Genomic DNA, 17422 nt, shown 5'->3' with positions numbered 1-17422 from the left:
TTGCACTAAAAATAAATGGAGGTGACACTGGTGACTTTTGTCCTTAGCATACTTGCTATTCCGCAGACTCACTGTGACTGTCACACTAATACAATATATTTTGATACAGTAAAAAGAATGGAACACATGAAATCACGTGTAAGCTTTTGGCTCTAGACCAGCTCTAAACTATTTTGTCTATGTAGAATAGAATAAGTATACATATTTACAGGTTCTGTCTTCCATCCACAGATGGAATAAAATGACAATAATAACCTGAAAAACAGCTTCGACTTCATCCACTTTTCGCAAAGTATAAGCAATTTGTTTAAAAAAAACAAAAAAACAACAGTTTAGTAGAAACTAACAAGCCCCAGGCTTGTTTTGCTGCCAATTTACCCAACTGAGTCCTTGCGAAGTGGTTGTGCTTCAGAAGCGTTTGAGAAGAAATAGAGTGGAAATAGGAGGGATCGGAATCCAGTCTGTGAGCGTTGTTCCGCGCCAGGTTTTACACAGGCTAGTTCTCTCCCAGCTGACTAACAGCTCTTGTTTACTGGTTGGATACTGGTTGGGAAAGGGGGGGGGAGAGACTTTGCAAGAACTAGTAACATATATGTACATGGTTATTTTTTTGCGCAAATCTCTCGTTTTCTACACACTTTTTTCCCCTTGATTTATTCCCCGAGCGGTGGGGGAAACGGAAGACGGAACGCGGTGCCAGGATTCCAGATCAGGGTCCCACAGAATAACGAGGTTCTTGTGGCAGTGTCTCAGGGCTGAAGACACGGAGCGATCAAGTCTTTGAGGATCATACACTGGGCCCCATAGAAGGATCCACACATGCATGACCCAGCCAGCACAGCTTCGCATTGTCTCTATTGCGGATACAGCCCAAATTAATCATCCTTAAAGGAAATATTCTTTTCTCACCCCTCCTCCTACTTTTTCTAATTTTGGGTTGGAAACACAGTTTATAAGAATACAGGAAAAGATTGTTTTTTTTTTTTTTTAAAAGGCGATTTCCTTGTGAGAAAGTTTTTTTTCAGGCATAATCTGGATTTTTTTTTTACATTTTTTACAGGATTTCAACATTTTTCCTGTGTTAAAAAAATCTTCGTGTCTTGGGAAAAAAAAAACAGTAGAAGAATTTATAAACAGAATCCCCAGTTGGCAAGAGAGGATTTCCAAAGAATAAATCTGGAGTGATTCCAAACCTAATAACATTGTATTTGGAGAGGAAATCTATATTTATATATATATATATATATATATATGATTTTTTTTTCCTCTCTTGAAGCTGCTTTTATAAACCATGCTTCCTCAGTCTCTGAGCTGTCACAATCACATCATTAAATAGGACCTTACTTTGAAATATTTTTGTTGTCTTAGACTAATATTTTGGATTTTTTTTTTATACCCTTTGTCCTTGTCAGTTTTGGTAATACAAGCTCCCCACTATATTTGCTGGGGAAATAGAACTTGTAGGTGGGGAGCTGAGCTTGAAACATTGGCATGGGACAGGGTGTATTGTGGGGTGAGGGGCACCCCAATAATAACCCCAAGAGCAAGGTGGGCTGGAAGTCCATTGCGGGAATATTCATCATTTTTATGCTCATTCTGTGCGACCAAAACGACGGGAAAAGTGAGTATGTTATTTGGTATATAACTGTTACATGTGCGCAACCAACAAGGGAGCAGTATGGAGTTCCCTGCTTGTACTTTAATAGCAGCGATACAGAGTTATTTCCTATTATTTAATGAAACCTCCAACCTACTATTTCTAGCTACTGTCGGACTACAACACTACTTGTGAAAGTCGGGGTGGTAGTTGTAGTTCAGTGACGCTTAGCTGATAGGTTGGATTTCTACGTAGAAATATTAATGCTGCTGCTTGCAGTGTTTGGTTTTATCACTAGTATGTGACGTTTCGGGCCTAGTGGGTACTGCCAGACCGCGGGCTTTAGTGTCCCGCTCTGACTGGTGCCTGTGGGAGGAAGCGCGCAGCTAAAATGGAGGCGGCCGGCTTGATGCAGCGCGCTAGGCCTCCGCTTGGTTTCATTTGAGATTGTAAACATGGTGGGGGTGGGGTTGGGGCCTGCTACTGGGGCCACCGCCTACTTGGCTTTACTGGGCGGCAGATAATCTAATTAACAGAGACGTTCAATTGAAATACTAAGAATTCATTCTTTTATGAGAGTTGCAAAGTTTGTAATATACGTGAAGTGAAATTTACAACGTGGAAGGGTTTAGTGTTGCCTGCTCATCCCTTAATAATCCGGACACACAGACAATCCACATGGCGTGTAGTTAAGTAGTCATTGATGTGGAGATGTGTGCTGCATGGCATATGCTTCCCAAGCAATGGAGGGTGTAGCACACGTCCCTTGTACCTGCAGATTAACCCTTCCTCATAGGAATTTTCTATGTGTCATGGGTTGTTAGAATTCCAAAGGAGCCAGGCAAACAAGAGCACCTTACTAGGGAAATGTCAATGTGTGTACTGATATTTGAATACCATGAGGTGAAGACCCCACACTTTGAGCCTCTTGCTAACTACGTTTCGGGGCAAATTTACTAAAACTTTAATATTTCTTATTTTTTTTTCTTTTTATGAATTCAAATAAACTCATTTCCGCAAATGTCCATGGCATTTACTAAAAAATCTGAACTGAATAAGTAGGTGTAGGAAAAATTCGCGAAACTCTGAATTTTTTGACTGGTCGCATCTGAATTTTGAGCTGTTTTGTCAACACTTTTTTTCTGAGACTTTTAGCGCTAAAAATCCAGCTGTTAGTAAATAGCCCCCAATATGTCTGTATATTTTTCACAGACCATTAGTTTAGTGTTTTAAGACATTTGACCAAAATCAACATTACTTTTGTTTTGAAGAAGTGCTGGGCAAAAAACAATGGGTTTATAATGTCTGTTCCTTATACCAGATATGGCTAGTACCGTGTACTGTGCCCACTTTAGAGCATGTCCTTTTTGAGGCAGCTGCAAAGTGTTCCTGGCAATTATTTTCAGATGTTGGCAACTATGTATGGTCTGAGCCATATGTCTTCCTTTATTACAAGGTTATGATATATCAGTAAAGTGCTCACTTGGTTGTGTTGGCTCGTTTTATGCAGTAAGTGTGGGTAGGTCAAATACCAGCAGACTGATAGCCATGGCTCCTAAAATCCCTCAGGCTCTAAAATTGTTAGGTTATTCAGTATATGTTTAGATCATGTTCCTCATGTTAGCTGCCAAAAAAAGCAGTTTGGTCTCCCAAAGTAGCCAAGCTGGCTCCCTAGTCTTATATAAAGTTTGCTACTATGCTGGATCAACTTTTGTGTTTCAGGCTGGAAATAGTGTTACATTTAAGTTTTACTACAAATGATTACATAATATAAAATACATCATACAGCTGATCATGCCATTGTTACACGTGGCAGCAATTCATGATCTGACGTTAACATCACAGCTGGTGTTTTACATCACGTAAGTCTCTGCATGGAATACATTTTATATATATATATTTTTTTTTACAGTTGACAATCTATTCTGCAGCAATAAATGACATTCTTACAATTTATTTAAAAATGAATTGGAACAAAAAAAGCTCCTATAATACCCTTTTCATTATTTAACCTTTAAACAAGGTACCTAGCATTCTAGTGAATTTAAAAAGTTTTATTGTAGATTAATGATACCAACAAAAACCTCTGTAATTGCCATGAATGTCATAAAATCTGCACAGAGTTGGTTGTTCAAATCTGAGTGATTTCTCCTTATTCACCTAATTCCTATTGATTTCTATTACTAAATCCATAAATCTTATTTTGCTCTTTAAATGTCTCCTGTAAATTCTGCTGCTCAATATGTCTACCTATAAATTCTTTAGTGTGTCTATAAATCCACCATTAATTCCATTAAACATCTCCCGATAATGCAGCCTATTACACTTCTCTGTATATTTGTTTTCCTGTGTTAGCCCACCCTCCACCCACTGTTTTATATAAGACCCTTCCAAAAGTGCCTTGTTATACAACCCTATATCTCTACCCAATATATATCCATATATTCTTTGCTTTTTCCACTTATACTCACCATATCATATTTTACCAAATTGTATGGGCCTACTTAATATAGACTACTAAGAAAATACAGACACTTTTGCACTGGTTTGTCCAGTGACCTAAAATAATTGCTTGTGGGGGTTACCTGCCAAACAGGTTCTTCCTGTTGCAACATTGGTGTTATAGAGCATCGCTTCAGCCTTGCATTGCTGGCATTATTAGTTTGATTCCAATAAAACAGGTATGGACATTTTTAATATAAATATCCTGCAACTACAATCTCTTGGGGTTTTTGGTTGACCAAGTAAATTCAAATGCTATTCAGTGGGCACTTTCTTTAATTTGAGGTCTCTTTTACTCTGATTATGCATTATATTTTTGTAAATATTATTTGTCCATAGCAAAGCATGTGATGGGAGCAGTGTGCAAGATAAAAGTTACACTGATTCCAACCTGGGAACTACCTGCAAGGAGTTTATGTGTGTGGATTTCCTCTGGGTGTTGTGGCTTCCTACATACTACAAAACATACAGGCAGGTTAATTGACAGGTAGTGGCAGGTAGTGTATATTATATACGTTTTTGATGTTAGGTTGTAAGTTCCACTGGGCCAGGGACTAATGTGAATGATAAATAATCACAAAGTGATGTATACATGTGTTGGTGTTTTGTAAAGGATACTAATAATTTGACAAGAATGTGATTTTTTTAAGTCACCAATAACACTAAACAGTGATCCCAACCAATGGCTTGTGAGCAACATGTTGCTCGCCAACCCCTTGTATGTTGCTCCCAGTGGCCTCAAAGCAGGGAATTTTTTTAAAATTTCTAGTTAGGAGGCAAGTTTTGGTTGCATAAAAACCCAGTGTGCTCTTACTGGCATATCAGGAACTTTTGCTTATGTTGCTCCCCATCACCTTTTCCATTTGCAAATCTGAACCCTTAATGTGGTATGGCTGTGGACAACTGAATAAGGCAATCAATTTGCATATATAAAATTAGGGTTTGGATTTGGTATTCTGAATTTAAAGTTTATAGATATGGTCCATTTTTAGTCGGGTGATAATTTTTTTTTTTTATATTGGACAGAACTTACTGTCTTCCTTCTCTGCTTATAATTATGAAATGTAATTATGAAGAAAACAAATCAAATTATGTGATTTCACCCTTTTTATTGACACATCCTGCAACTGAGAGGTATAATATAGAAATGGAAGTCCAGCTTCTTAGTATCACCATCATGCTACACAGAAAGTGATTGCTACATATGTGTAAATTAAAGCCTTTATCTTTATATTATGTATCTTTCATGCTCATTAGGGAATCACGTGGCACCGCCACTTACAGCATATTCATATTACTAAGGGGGCCATTTACAAACAGATTTTTACTCTTACTGATTCTGATTTTTTTTTAGCGCTAAAAGGTGCAGAAAAATGTTTTTCAAGATTTAATTTGCCAGCTAAAACCTGCTGAGATCAAGTCAATGACAGATATCCCTTTTCTTTCCTGGTGGATAATTCTTTTGCTTTGAAACTTTGTGTTTCAGATTTTTTACACTGTTTTTTTTTTGTGGGACAAATAAAAAAAAATTTGCCATTTCGTGACTTTTCTGCAACTTTTTCCCTCACAGACTTTTTCGGTTCAGACATTAAGGGGCCCATTCATTAAAGCACGATTGACCACGAATGAGAAAAATTGGGATTTTTTCTAATTGTTAGAACTGTTCGTATTGACAATGATAATATTATTAAAATAGTACAACTTTTTTATGGTTTTCGTTAAATGCCACAAAAAAGTTGTATTTTTTGCAAAGACTACGACCATTTCGGAATTCATTCAAGCTTTGGTATTGTGACTTTCTTTTGGCCAGGTTGGAGCTGCAGAGTAGCATTGAGTCCTATAGAAGGCTTCCAAAATCATGCATTAAAGTTTCAAAGCGAGAAAGGTTTTTGCAAAGTTTACGATTGGTCGAATACGAAAATTTTGTGACTTTCGATCACAACCATGATATTTTCGTACGACCAAGAAAAGAATTTTCAGAAATTGTCTTGATTACTCCGATTTTTTTCCAATCGTGCTTTTAATTGGCAAAAATTTGTGCTTTAATGAATGGGCTGCTAAATGTCAGATATTCATGGAAATTAGTTTATTTAAAAATAAAAAAATGAGAGTTTTAGTAAATATGCCCCTTAATGTTTTATGAAGTGTATCAGAAAATGTTTTTATAAATCAAGTGTAAGCTTTGTTTTTAACAAGAAGCCTTACATTTGCCTTTTGGCGTTGCTCACAGATTTTTATCTGATTGTAGGTAGACTGTTAAACTGTACAGTAAAGCCACAGTAGCTTGAATTGTGTAGTCGGGCTTTTTCATAGCTTTTGTGGGAGCTAAACTATCCATGTATTTTGACAGTCAATTGTGATGTTATATTTGCTGCTTTGTCCCTACACTTTCAGTCAGATCACATAGTTGGAAATCCCATTTGACTTTAACAGTTAGTGAATGCATTTGTTATGTACACAATCTGAGCAGTTTGGTTTCTTGATGGCAGAGAAATTCTTGTAGATTGAACCGTCATCCTAAACTGCGCACAAAGAACAAGTTCTGTGTTCCATAGTCACATGAAACATTAATCTGAACTTTGCAGAAACTTCTAAGAGCTAAAAGTTTTACTTTTAAATACTACAAAGGTCATTTAAAAAATACTTTTATATGCACTTAACCATCCATAGACACACATATACAGTGGAAATGAGGGATGATGCATAATATTCAAGAACAATTAGTCTTTTATGTTTTCCTGTTCCTTTAGAATTGTGATAACTTTTTGCTATGTTTATTCTTTTGGTACTGGTTCATATAAATTCTATTTGTGCTAGTATACACCTGTTAATCTGAGGTATGCTAGCATTTAGGGCTCTTTTAGTGTTTTAAAAAGGGTGTCTGAGATTTGAGTTTTATGCTTTGGACTTTTAATTCACACTCCCCACAGCCCCAGTTGATGACCTTGTCTTGTGAAATGTTATTTTCCATGACAAATATTTTTCAGCTCTGTCATTCTTTCAAGTTCAAATGTAAATAACTGCTAAAATATATTTATGCAGGTTTCCGACAGAGTACCTGAATTGGATTTTTTTCCCTTTCCCTTTCTTTGTCTTCTGTTGTATGCCTATTAGAACAAATATGATTCTAAACACCACTTTATACACCACTGCCTCCTGTTGATGAAGTGTTTGTCTATCGCAGACTTAATGCAAAACCGAACGAGAGACAAACAAAGGTAGTTAGAAATACCTATCTTTTTTTTTTCATCAGACAACATTACCCTGTAAGATATGTGTGCAAATATGTACTTTCTGATGGGTTGGTCCAAGCAAGTACAGGTATGGGATCTTTTATCCGGAAACCCATTATCCAGAAAGTTCCAAATTACGGGTATCTTGTACTTGATTCCAACTAGGATATAATTAATCCTTGTTGGAGGCAAAACAATCCTATTGGGTTTAAATGATGTTTAAATTACTTTTTAGTAGACTTAAGGTACAAAGATCCAAATTACAAAAAGATCTCTTATCTGGAAAGCCCTGGTCCCGAGTATTCTGGATAACAGATCCCATACCTGTAATTAATTATAAATCACACTTGCTTCTAAATACTCGCTGACTTTTGTATCAACTTTATTGTAATGTAATATGAATTTAGGTTATATCTGCATACTTAAATTTCTGTTTACACCCCCATGTTTTCTATGTCATTTTGTTGTTTAACTGAAGAGATTTGTTGACACTAATGAATTTTACACAGCTGCAGATATTCTTTTCATAGTTAGTGGCCTTGGTCTGGAGAGTCTATTGTCAAAAAATAGTTGGAATTAAAGGAAACGAGTGCCTATGCATTTTATTATTAAATAACATTTTGTATCAGTTGTATTTTTGGCTGTGAGTAGCATAACTGCAATTCAGTTAAAAGCCCATATACCTTACTGCATTAGAATCTAAGACACTGGCCTGTTTCAGAAATATAGAATAGCTAACAACTTTTCAGCAGTGTTTCTCAATCTTTTTTTGATACATAATTATACAAAAGGGAAAACACAGTTTCAAAGGGAAAAACACAAGGTTCCAAGGTTAACGGCTTATTTCTCTTACAGGTGTCTGTGGGACACAGGGACCATGGGTATAGTATCTACCAGCAGGAGGCAGGACACTAGAAAGGAAGAAGAGGAAGAAGCCCTCCCTGGTACTATACCCCCTGTCACTTCCTTAGTGAGCCAGTTTTTTCTAGTGTCCAACCTGCCTGTCAGTCCCAGCAGCGGTCTTCCTTAGGTGTCCCTCGCTTCCCCATGTGTTCTGCCGCGCTCTCTGCGCTTTACCGCAGCCTCTTGCGTTCCACCGCGGCTCACCATGCGTTCCACCGCCTCCCTTTGATGACGTCACGGCGCGCCGCAATTTTGTGTGCTCCTTCTTCTTCGCGCTTTTGGTTCGCGCCATTTACCTCTGCTCTCCATCCTGAATGGTCGCTTCTCCTCTCTCTTCTGAGGCGCAAGTCTGGGGACGCAGCGTTGGAGTTTTCCTTCCACTGACACAGGGACGGTACTATTGCAGGAGCGGGGCACTATTAGGGGGAGATAAGGAACGGGCTGGGCAGGGCAGCTGTTAATGGGCTGGTACTGTGGCTGGGCTGTAACACTTGCTGTATATTTCTTCTCTGACTAAGGCTGCCCCCATAGGGGTAGGAGCCCTAGGACGTCCTTCTGAGTACTGTGTGGGTTATTTTGTCTGCCTGGAAGGTCTATATATGCTTTTATATATACTCTAATATATACTAATAAAAAAAAAAAAAATCTTATACAACTTCCTTGCATTGCCTATTGCATTAAAGCCTACCTGTCTTTTTTGCTAATTACTGCTATTGTTTGTCCAAAACTACTCTGTTTTTTGTGCACTTTCCATGGCAGAGGGCATTCCAGAGGGCCCCTTCTCCAGGGGGGCCTCTAGTTCCTCAAAGGTAAAATACCTAGCATGCGCCAGGTGCTGCAAACGTCTCCCATCTGGTAGAAAGGAACCACTTTGTTCCTCTTGCTCCAAACTTCCAGCTGAGACTCCGGTCCAGGCCTCGGACACGCCTCCTCCCCCCACCCCAGAAATAACAGGGGGGGCCCTACTCTACCTCTGGCAGTGGATGAGCAAGCGCAGGCTTCCTCTTCCTCACAGGAACCCCCACCATGGGCGACTCAGCTTTCCACCGGCATTCCCAAGTTAGCGGCCTGTCTTGACAAGCTGCTAGATAGACTAGATAGGGAAGACCCCCATCCTTCCCGATCCCTCAAGCGACAGTCTCTACTCCGCCTGGAGGACGACAGCGACTCCGAATCTCTACAGGCTTCAGCCACCTGGGAGGATCATTCCTTAAGCGAAGGAGAGATTTCCTCCGACGGGCCGGATGATCCGGACGACATAGCCAAATCATCTCCTGAAGCAATCGATTCTCTCATTGCTTCAGTCATGTCTTGTCTCGATCTCAAGGCTCCAGAAGCTACCCTAGAGGCTTCCTCCTCTCTCTTCAAGCGCCAGAAGAGAACCTCCTTGGTCTTTCCTTCTCACGACCAACTGGATTCCTTTATCCAGTCGGAGTGGGACCACCCTGAAAAGTGTTTTCAGGCCTCTCGGCGTTTTCAACGCTCTTACCCTTTTCCACAGGATTCTCTGGAGAAATGGTCTACCCCTCCATCGGTGGACGCTCCGGTATCCCACCTGTCCAAGAACACGGCCCTTCCCGTCCCTGACTCTTCCTCCTTTAAGGACCCTATGGACAAGAAGATGGAGGGTTTCCTTAGAGCCACTTGTTCTTCCACGGGGGAGAGCCTTCGCCCGGCCCTGGCCTCTGCTTGGGTCTCCCGGGCAGTTCAGACCTGGTCTAACTCCCTTATCGAGGCTATCTCCTTCGGGTTCTCCAGACAGGAAGTCTCTCTCCTGGCCTCCCATATTCGTGACGCCAGCGAATACCTCTGCGAAGCCTCCCTGGATTCTGTCCAGGCCATCAGCCGTACCTCTGTTCTTGCCGTAGCGGCGCTCCGTTCACTTTGGCTTAAGCTGTGGTCTGCTGACATGTCCTCTAAGAAGTCACTTACCACTCTCCCCTTCAAAGGAAAGCTGTTATTCGGGCCAGAGCTCGACAAAATTATCAGTCAGGCTACAGGAGGAAAGAGCACCTTTCTCCCCCAGCCTAGGAATCGTCCCTCTTTTCACAGGGGCCGCTTTTTTCGCCCCAGGGGTGCCAAGGTCACCTCTTCCAGGCACTCTTCAGCTCAGAAACCACCAGGCAAACCCAAGTTACAGACCCGGTCCAGGTACTCCTGCCAGGGCAGGCGCCCTCAGACCAAGCCTACCGACAAGCCTTCATCTCAATGACTATCCCAAGCCGGGAAGTCTCACCCCCGTAGGAGGCAGACTTCGTTTTTTCCGCGAGACCTGGCTCCGTCTCACGTCCGATCCATGGGTGCACAAGGTAGTATCGTCAGGCTATCGCCTCGAATTCCTCGCCAACCCGCCAAGCAGATTTTTCATGTCATGACTGTCCCGAGGCCCTCCCAGACAATCCGCCTTCCTCTCTATCGTCCAAGACTTATTGGGCGAGAGAGTAATCATGCCGGTACCTCCAGGAGAAAGGTTCCGGGGGTTTTACTCCAACCTTTTTCTCGTTCCAAAATGAGACGGCTCCTTTCGTCCTTCCTTTGTTTCTCTCGTTTCAAAATGGAATCACTCAGGTCGGTTATTGCAGCCATGGGCCCCAACGAGTACCTGGTGGCCCTGGACATCAAGGACGCCTACCTCCACGTCCCCATTTTCCCTCCCCATTGGAGATACTTGATATTTGCGGTAAAAAACCTCCACTTCCAGTTCACAGCCCTCCCCTTCGGGCTCACCTCTGCTCCGCGCGTCTTCACCAAGATTATGGCGGCGGCCCTCAGGTCTCAAGGGTCTCCATCACCCCATATCTGGATGACCTCCTTCTCAAGGCTCCTTCCCCGTCCGCAGCCTTATCCCAACTCGACCTGGTCACAACAACCCTTTCTTCTCTGGGCTGGAAGATCAACCTGGAGAAGTCACGGCTTACTCCATCCCGCTGGATGCCCTTCCTGGGCATGATCTTCGACACAGTACAGCAGAGGGTGTTCCTGCCCCCAGAGAAGATATCCCGCATTCAGGATCTGACGCGGCGCCTGATCCAATCCCCCTCCCTGTCCATCCGCTTCGCAATGCAGGTGCTGGGATCCATGGTGTCCTCCATAGAGGCTGTGCCCTTCGCGCAGTTCCACCTGCGCGACCTCCAGTGGAACATCCTAGATCAGTGGACTCACACCAGCCTGTCCCAACGGATTCGGTTGCTCCCCAAGACAAGGGCCTCTCTCGCATGGTGGCTCAACACGTCTCACCTAGCCAAGGGGCGTCCTCTTCAGGAACCGCACTGGCGCCTCCTGACCACGGATGCTAGCCTCACAGGCTGGGGAGCAGTTCTGGACCACCTCTTGGCCCAGGGGACTTGGTCGAAGGCCGAAGCTCTCCTCCCAATCAACATCCTGGAGATCAGGGCAGTCCGCCTGGCTCTACTTCACTGGCAGCACCTCCTTCGGGGTCAGGCCATCAAGGTGCAATCCGACAACGCCACCACTGTCGCCTATCTAAATCACCAGGGTGGAACTCGAAGCCGCCAGGCTCTCAGGGAGGTCAGTCTTATCCTGACCTGGGCGGAGACCCAGGAATCTCGATTGACGGCCGTTTACATTCCCGGGCTAGAAAACTGGCAAGCCGATTACCTCAGCCGTCAACAGCTCGACCCAGGAGAATGGGCCCTAAGCCCAAGGATCTTTCAGGGCATCGTCGCACGATGGGGTCTCCCAACCGTGGACCTCATGGCCTCTCGCCAGAACCGTCAAGTTCCCCAATTCATGGCCAGGTGCAGAGATCCCCTAGCCATAGCAGCGGACGCTCTCACAGCGAGCTGGGACTTCCCCCTCGCGTACATCTTTCCACCTCTCCCTCTCCTACCCAGAGTCATCCGGAAGATCAAGGCCGGGTCCGGCCCAGTGATCCTAGTGGCCCCCTTCTGGCCCAAAAGAGCCTGGTTCTCCGATCTGGTTCATCTCAGCAGGGCAGATCCATGGCGTCTTCCACAGGACCCCGACCTTCTGACTCAGGGTCCAATCCGCCACCCAGATCCAACCTTCCTGAGTTTGACGGCCTGGCTATTAAGACCCTAGTACTCCAGCGCAAAGGGTTCTCTCCAGACGTCATTCGCACCATGATGGCTGCCCGGAGACCTATTTCCTCCAAGACTTACCACTGCGTTTGGAGGACATTCAAGGCCTGGTGTGACGCTGGTGGTCACCCCTTTCAGGTTTTTTCTCTTCCCCGACTTTTATCCTTTCTTCAGTCGGGGCTTTCCAAGGGTCTCTCCCTGGGATCTCTTAAGTCCCAGATATCAGCTCTATCAGTCCCTTTTCAACGTCGTCTGGCTACAATACCAGACATAGCCACCTTCCTACAGGGGGTCTTGAGGCTTCACCCTCTCTTCCGTGATCCCACCCCCTCCGGGACCTCAACCTCGTCCTCACAGTCCTACAGGGTCCGCCCTTCGAGCCCCTGGCCAGTATTCCCCTAAACTGGCTCACCTGGAAGACGGTTTTTCTGCTGGCCATATCCTCGGCACGGCGGGTGTCCGAGATCTCGGCCCTATCACACCTTCAGCCTTACCTCGTGTTCCACTCTGACCGAGCAGTCCTCCGAACTGTGCCTTCCTTCGTACCTAAGGTTAGTACTTCCTTCCACATCAACCAGGACATCACCATTCCGTCCTTCTGCCCTCGGCCATCTTCCCCCACGGAAGTGGCCTTGCACGCGTTGGACCCGGTCCGGGCACTAAAATTCTATCTACACCGGACCAAGGACATTCGTCAGTCCTCATCCCTCTTCATCTTGCCTTCTGGCCCCCAGAAGGGTTCTCCGGCTCCCAAGGCCACATTGTCCCGTTGGATTAGAGAAGCCATCCGCAGAGCATACATTGCCAAGGGTAGATCGCCACCGATCCACATCAGAGCTCACTTCTGGGCCTTTAGGAACAGGGCCTCAGCCGAACAAGTCTGCAGGGCCGCTACATGGTCCTCCATCCATTCCTTTACCTAATTCTACAGATTCGAGGTATTTGCGGCATCTGACGTTCACTTTGGGAGAAAGGTACTGCAAGCCGCAGTTGCCTGAATTTGCTTCTCCCACCCTTATATTAACGGGACAGCTTTGGTATGTCCCCATGGTCCCTGTGTCCCACAGATGCCTGTAAGAGAAAAGGAGATTTTGTGATTACTCACCGTTAAATCCTTTTCTCTTAGGACGTCTGTGGGACACAGGGCCTCCCCCCCGGAAGCGGTCCTTCTGGAAAAGTTCTTTCTGCTTACAATTAAGTATTCTGTTATTCTGTTATCCTGTTAATCTGTTATATGGTTGACAAAACTGGCTCACTAAGGAAGTGACGGGGGGTATAGTACCAGGGAGGAGGGGCTTCTTCCTCTTCTTCCTTTCTAGTGTCCTGCCTCCTGCTGGTAGATACTATACCCATGGTCCCTGTGTCCCACAGACGTCCTAAGAGAAAAGGATTTAACGGTGAGTAATCACAAAATCTCCTTTTTCTGTGCTAAAGATTAAAATATTTTTTTCAGATGTTTTAATGAATATAACAGAATAGTGTTCCAACAGATTGAAACTAGTATCAGGTTTGATAAATATGTCAGTTAGTTGAAAACATCTCAGGAAATGGTGGGAATCCATTTCGTGTTACCAAAAGATTTGAAAACAGTGCATCATTGAGGCATTCTGCTAGTTAGCAGAATGAATGTTAAAATACAATTGTTTGGTAACTTACAATTTGTGACAAGCCCTACAAATATATGTGTTATATTTTATTAGATATATTTACACACACAAGATTTTACACAAGTTTTAGGCTTCCTATTTGTGAGTTGTGAGCAAGCAGGTTGTCCTTTCATTTCAGTGTACATTGTAGTTCCTAGCTTAGTAACCGCTTATTATACAGTTTTAAATCTGTTAATATAATTGCTAATGTGCACCTTGGACACAAGTCATAGAGTTCTCTGGGGCACAGAAGTTAATATTTATTGTAAACAGATTGGAAATAGCCACCTCCTTTTTTTCTGTGTCATTAACCCATAAATTGCATAAAACGCTTGAAACAAGTGAGCAACCTGTCATTTTAGAACTGTGTTTTTTAAAAAGAATATTTGGAGTGATTTTCTGGTTGGAGTCAGCATTACTACTGCCTCTTTTTCAACAGAAACATTTGTGACGTTGGATGAAGAAATTGTGGGTTGTGAGCATACAGCAAATTGATTATCTGCTGTGGATGTTAGGACATAAGCATTTGGGGAACTGATGAGTTGTTTTGAAAGTTATATCTAACATGCAATAGACATAGGACTTTATTGTCCGAATATTATGGATATTGTCAGTTATGCCTATTATGGCATTATTAGCCTAGCTGATTCTACAGCTAAAGGCAGCTCCAAGATTCTCTGCTCCAGCTCCATCTGTATCTGTTTTGAAGTGTTCTGAAGCTATTAAAAAGCTGGCTAGCAGTGGTGTACAAACCCAGACAAAATTGCAAACAAAATCGTGGTCCACCTGTGGCATGCAAAAAATTTCAGATGACCTGCAATTTTGCATGTGTTGTGGGTCACCTGCTGCCATAAGACCTGTCGTTACGACACTGCATGCTAGTTTTAGATATATAAACCAATTTGTATTTACATATCAACATTTTAAACTAGCAAAACGCTCCATTTGACTCTTGGAACTGAATCTTGAGTCTGGTTTGTACCTGCACTTGGTGTCACGTGAATTACTTCTCATGTTGTGCACATTTGTAGGGCTGTGACATTTCTCCTAGACCCGTAGGCATATAACATCATATGTAACCCCAAATAAAATAGAGTTGAAATGGTTTTGTTTATGCATATTGCCTATTTTCTGTAATATTGCAAATGTAGCAGAGCTTTGACCAATTCTCTTATGTTATTGAATAACAAAACCCTATACTGCCATTTATTCTGTAAGACTTTTCTAAGCAAGCAAAAATCAAGATATATATTTATATATTATTTCTAATATGCTGCCCACCCATTTAGGCCAGTGTCATACATAGCTGTTGATGTAGTTAACCCATAACTAAAGTGAAAGATGGTAAAGGCACACAGGTACTTGGCAATTTGTTGCCTGTGGGTCAGCTGTGCCACCTGCTGGTGACAAATCACCTTAAATAACTTTGCAGCTGGAAGAGTGAAGATCGCCACAGGTAAAACATAGCAATCTGGTAATTGTGCAACTTTTCCAAGGGTAGAACAGATATGCCATGGGCAACAACACCCTGTGTGCCTTTACCCTTAAAATAAAAGGCAGAAATTATTGTGTAAAACAGAGGAAAACTGAAAAAGAACTTGTTTAAGTCTGCTAAAAAAAAGTCTTGGGCAAAATGTAATCTTTCAGCAAAACAATTATACTAACCACAAAGCAAATTTAACATTGCAGTGGCTCAAGAGTTATCAGTTCAAAGATGGCTTTATAAAATATGACAATATGGGAATCAAATACTTAAGCAAACAGCATATTCCAGATTTCTATTTTTCTTAAGATTTTTTTCCAACTTAAACATTACATTTGTTTTTATTTTTATTGCTGTGACATTAAAATATCATGGAACAAAATTTTAGTGTAGAATTTGTTATTCTGTAAAACAAGAGAATTATCAAAGGGTCTGAATAGTTTTGCTAGGCATTGTAATTATATGCTTGTGGTAAGATAGCCATACATTATAAGATCCACTCAGTTAGTGAGATCATTCCCCAATATGTCCAACTAAGGTAGACTGATCGGAACACAATGATGGGCATACAGGCTGAGAAAATGAGGACAACATCATGGAGCTGATGTGGTTTTCGATCCAATTGAAAGGTCAAACCTGCCCAACCGACATCTGGCTGATTTTCACCCAGATATTGGTTAAGTAGGCTAGTTGGAGGGGCCCATACATGGACAGATATGCTGCTAAAAGGTATGCTGTTTACAGAGCCCGAATTGGCAGCTTAAATCTGCTAGTGTATGGCCACCTTTAGCAGATACTGACCTGGCATTTCACTGTTATCTATTTAGGACATTTCTAAAAGGATTATAAATTTGTTTTATTTTATCTGTGTGCAATCAGCACATCCATCTGACTTCACTGTAAAAGGGACTTAATATGTTTTAGGTAAAGCACTGTGAGTCCCACAAAACTAGTGTTTCATTTGAGAGAGAAAAACACCAGATGGCATAGGGAATACAATTCAATAAAGTATCCGTGCATTATTAAGACAATACAATACAATAAATGCTTTAACCTCAAATAAAATCAGTAGTGCTGAAAGCAAGGCATTTGATTCCTTGTTAGAAAGGCAAGACAACAATATACTGGAAGCTGTATATCAGATGGGGTGATGCTTACCTGCTGGTAGAAAAGTACACAGTGAAAAGAAATGGAGCAGTTTTTGTGCCTTGATAAAGTTCAGGATTTAGATATTTAGATTTTTCTATGTTTTATTTGGTCCCGCAATCTGTCCTCATTTGTACCTGCATAATCTGCCAATCTGTAAAGCTGGCCATACATGTTCAGTCATCTTCGGATGAACATTCAGATATCAATCCTGCGTTTAAATGTTATGATCTGAAACCAACATTCAGGTTGAAATTGTAGGATAAAGTACTAAAAATAAAAAATTGGAAGATGGTTTGAACATAAAATAATTGGCAGGCAAGAATTGTAGGTAAGTGACGTCCCAGAAAAGAATTGTAGGTTACCCAAGGATATTGTCAGATACACAATACATGTATAGTTTTTATCATTAGATGACTGAAATTTCCTAACCTGTCTGACTAAATGCCCGATCGCCATGGTATGAAAATTATCCGGATGAAAATTTGGAGCCCACACAAAATTTTGAACCGTATGTAGTATATCTGTGCATGTATGGCCTGCTTTTTTTTAAACGCTAGTATTGTACTGTGATTCATTTGCCTGCTTTATTTAAATTCTGAGGCATTTTTGATGCTGAATGTGTTGGACTGTCATTTTAAGGGCTTTGGCACACCGATGGGATGTTTCCTTTTAAGGCAACTTCCGCGATTTCACTGAAATCTCGCTGCCGCGTATGCCATCCCCCGGCGATTTACATTTTCTCCGGTGGGATGGCATTTCGGGGAGATTAGTCGCCTGCGAACAGGGAGATTTGTCACGGGCGACTAATCTCCCCGTGTGCCAGAGCCCTTAAAATGACAGTCCAACAC

General features: G+C 42.3%; 1 protein-coding gene across 2 annotated transcripts in view; it reads left to right on the top strand.

Annotated features, from left to right (window-relative positions):
• The first annotated feature begins 475 nt into the window (after positions 1 to 475).
• Positions 476 to 17422, top strand: part of insr (insulin receptor) — a 70474-nt gene continuing 53527 nt past the window's right edge. The window contains exon 1 of one of the 2 annotated variants that reach the window (XM_002934379.5): positions 476 to 1621. In XM_002934379.5, the coding sequence (XP_002934425.2) occupies positions 1492 to 1621 (130 nt within the window). In that variant the 5' untranslated portion in view covers positions 476 to 1491. Of the gene's footprint in view, positions 1622 to 1954; positions 3460 to 17422 lie in introns of those variants that run through there. The other variant, XM_012953588.3, reaches the window with a different exon arrangement.

Source organism: Xenopus tropicalis, chromosome 1 (assembly GCF_000004195.4).
Source record: "Xenopus tropicalis strain Nigerian chromosome 1, UCB_Xtro_10.0, whole genome shotgun sequence".
Classification (NCBI taxonomy): domain Eukaryota; kingdom Metazoa; phylum Chordata; class Amphibia; order Anura; family Pipidae; genus Xenopus; species Xenopus tropicalis.
This window is presented reverse-complemented; position numbering and strand designations above follow the sequence as displayed.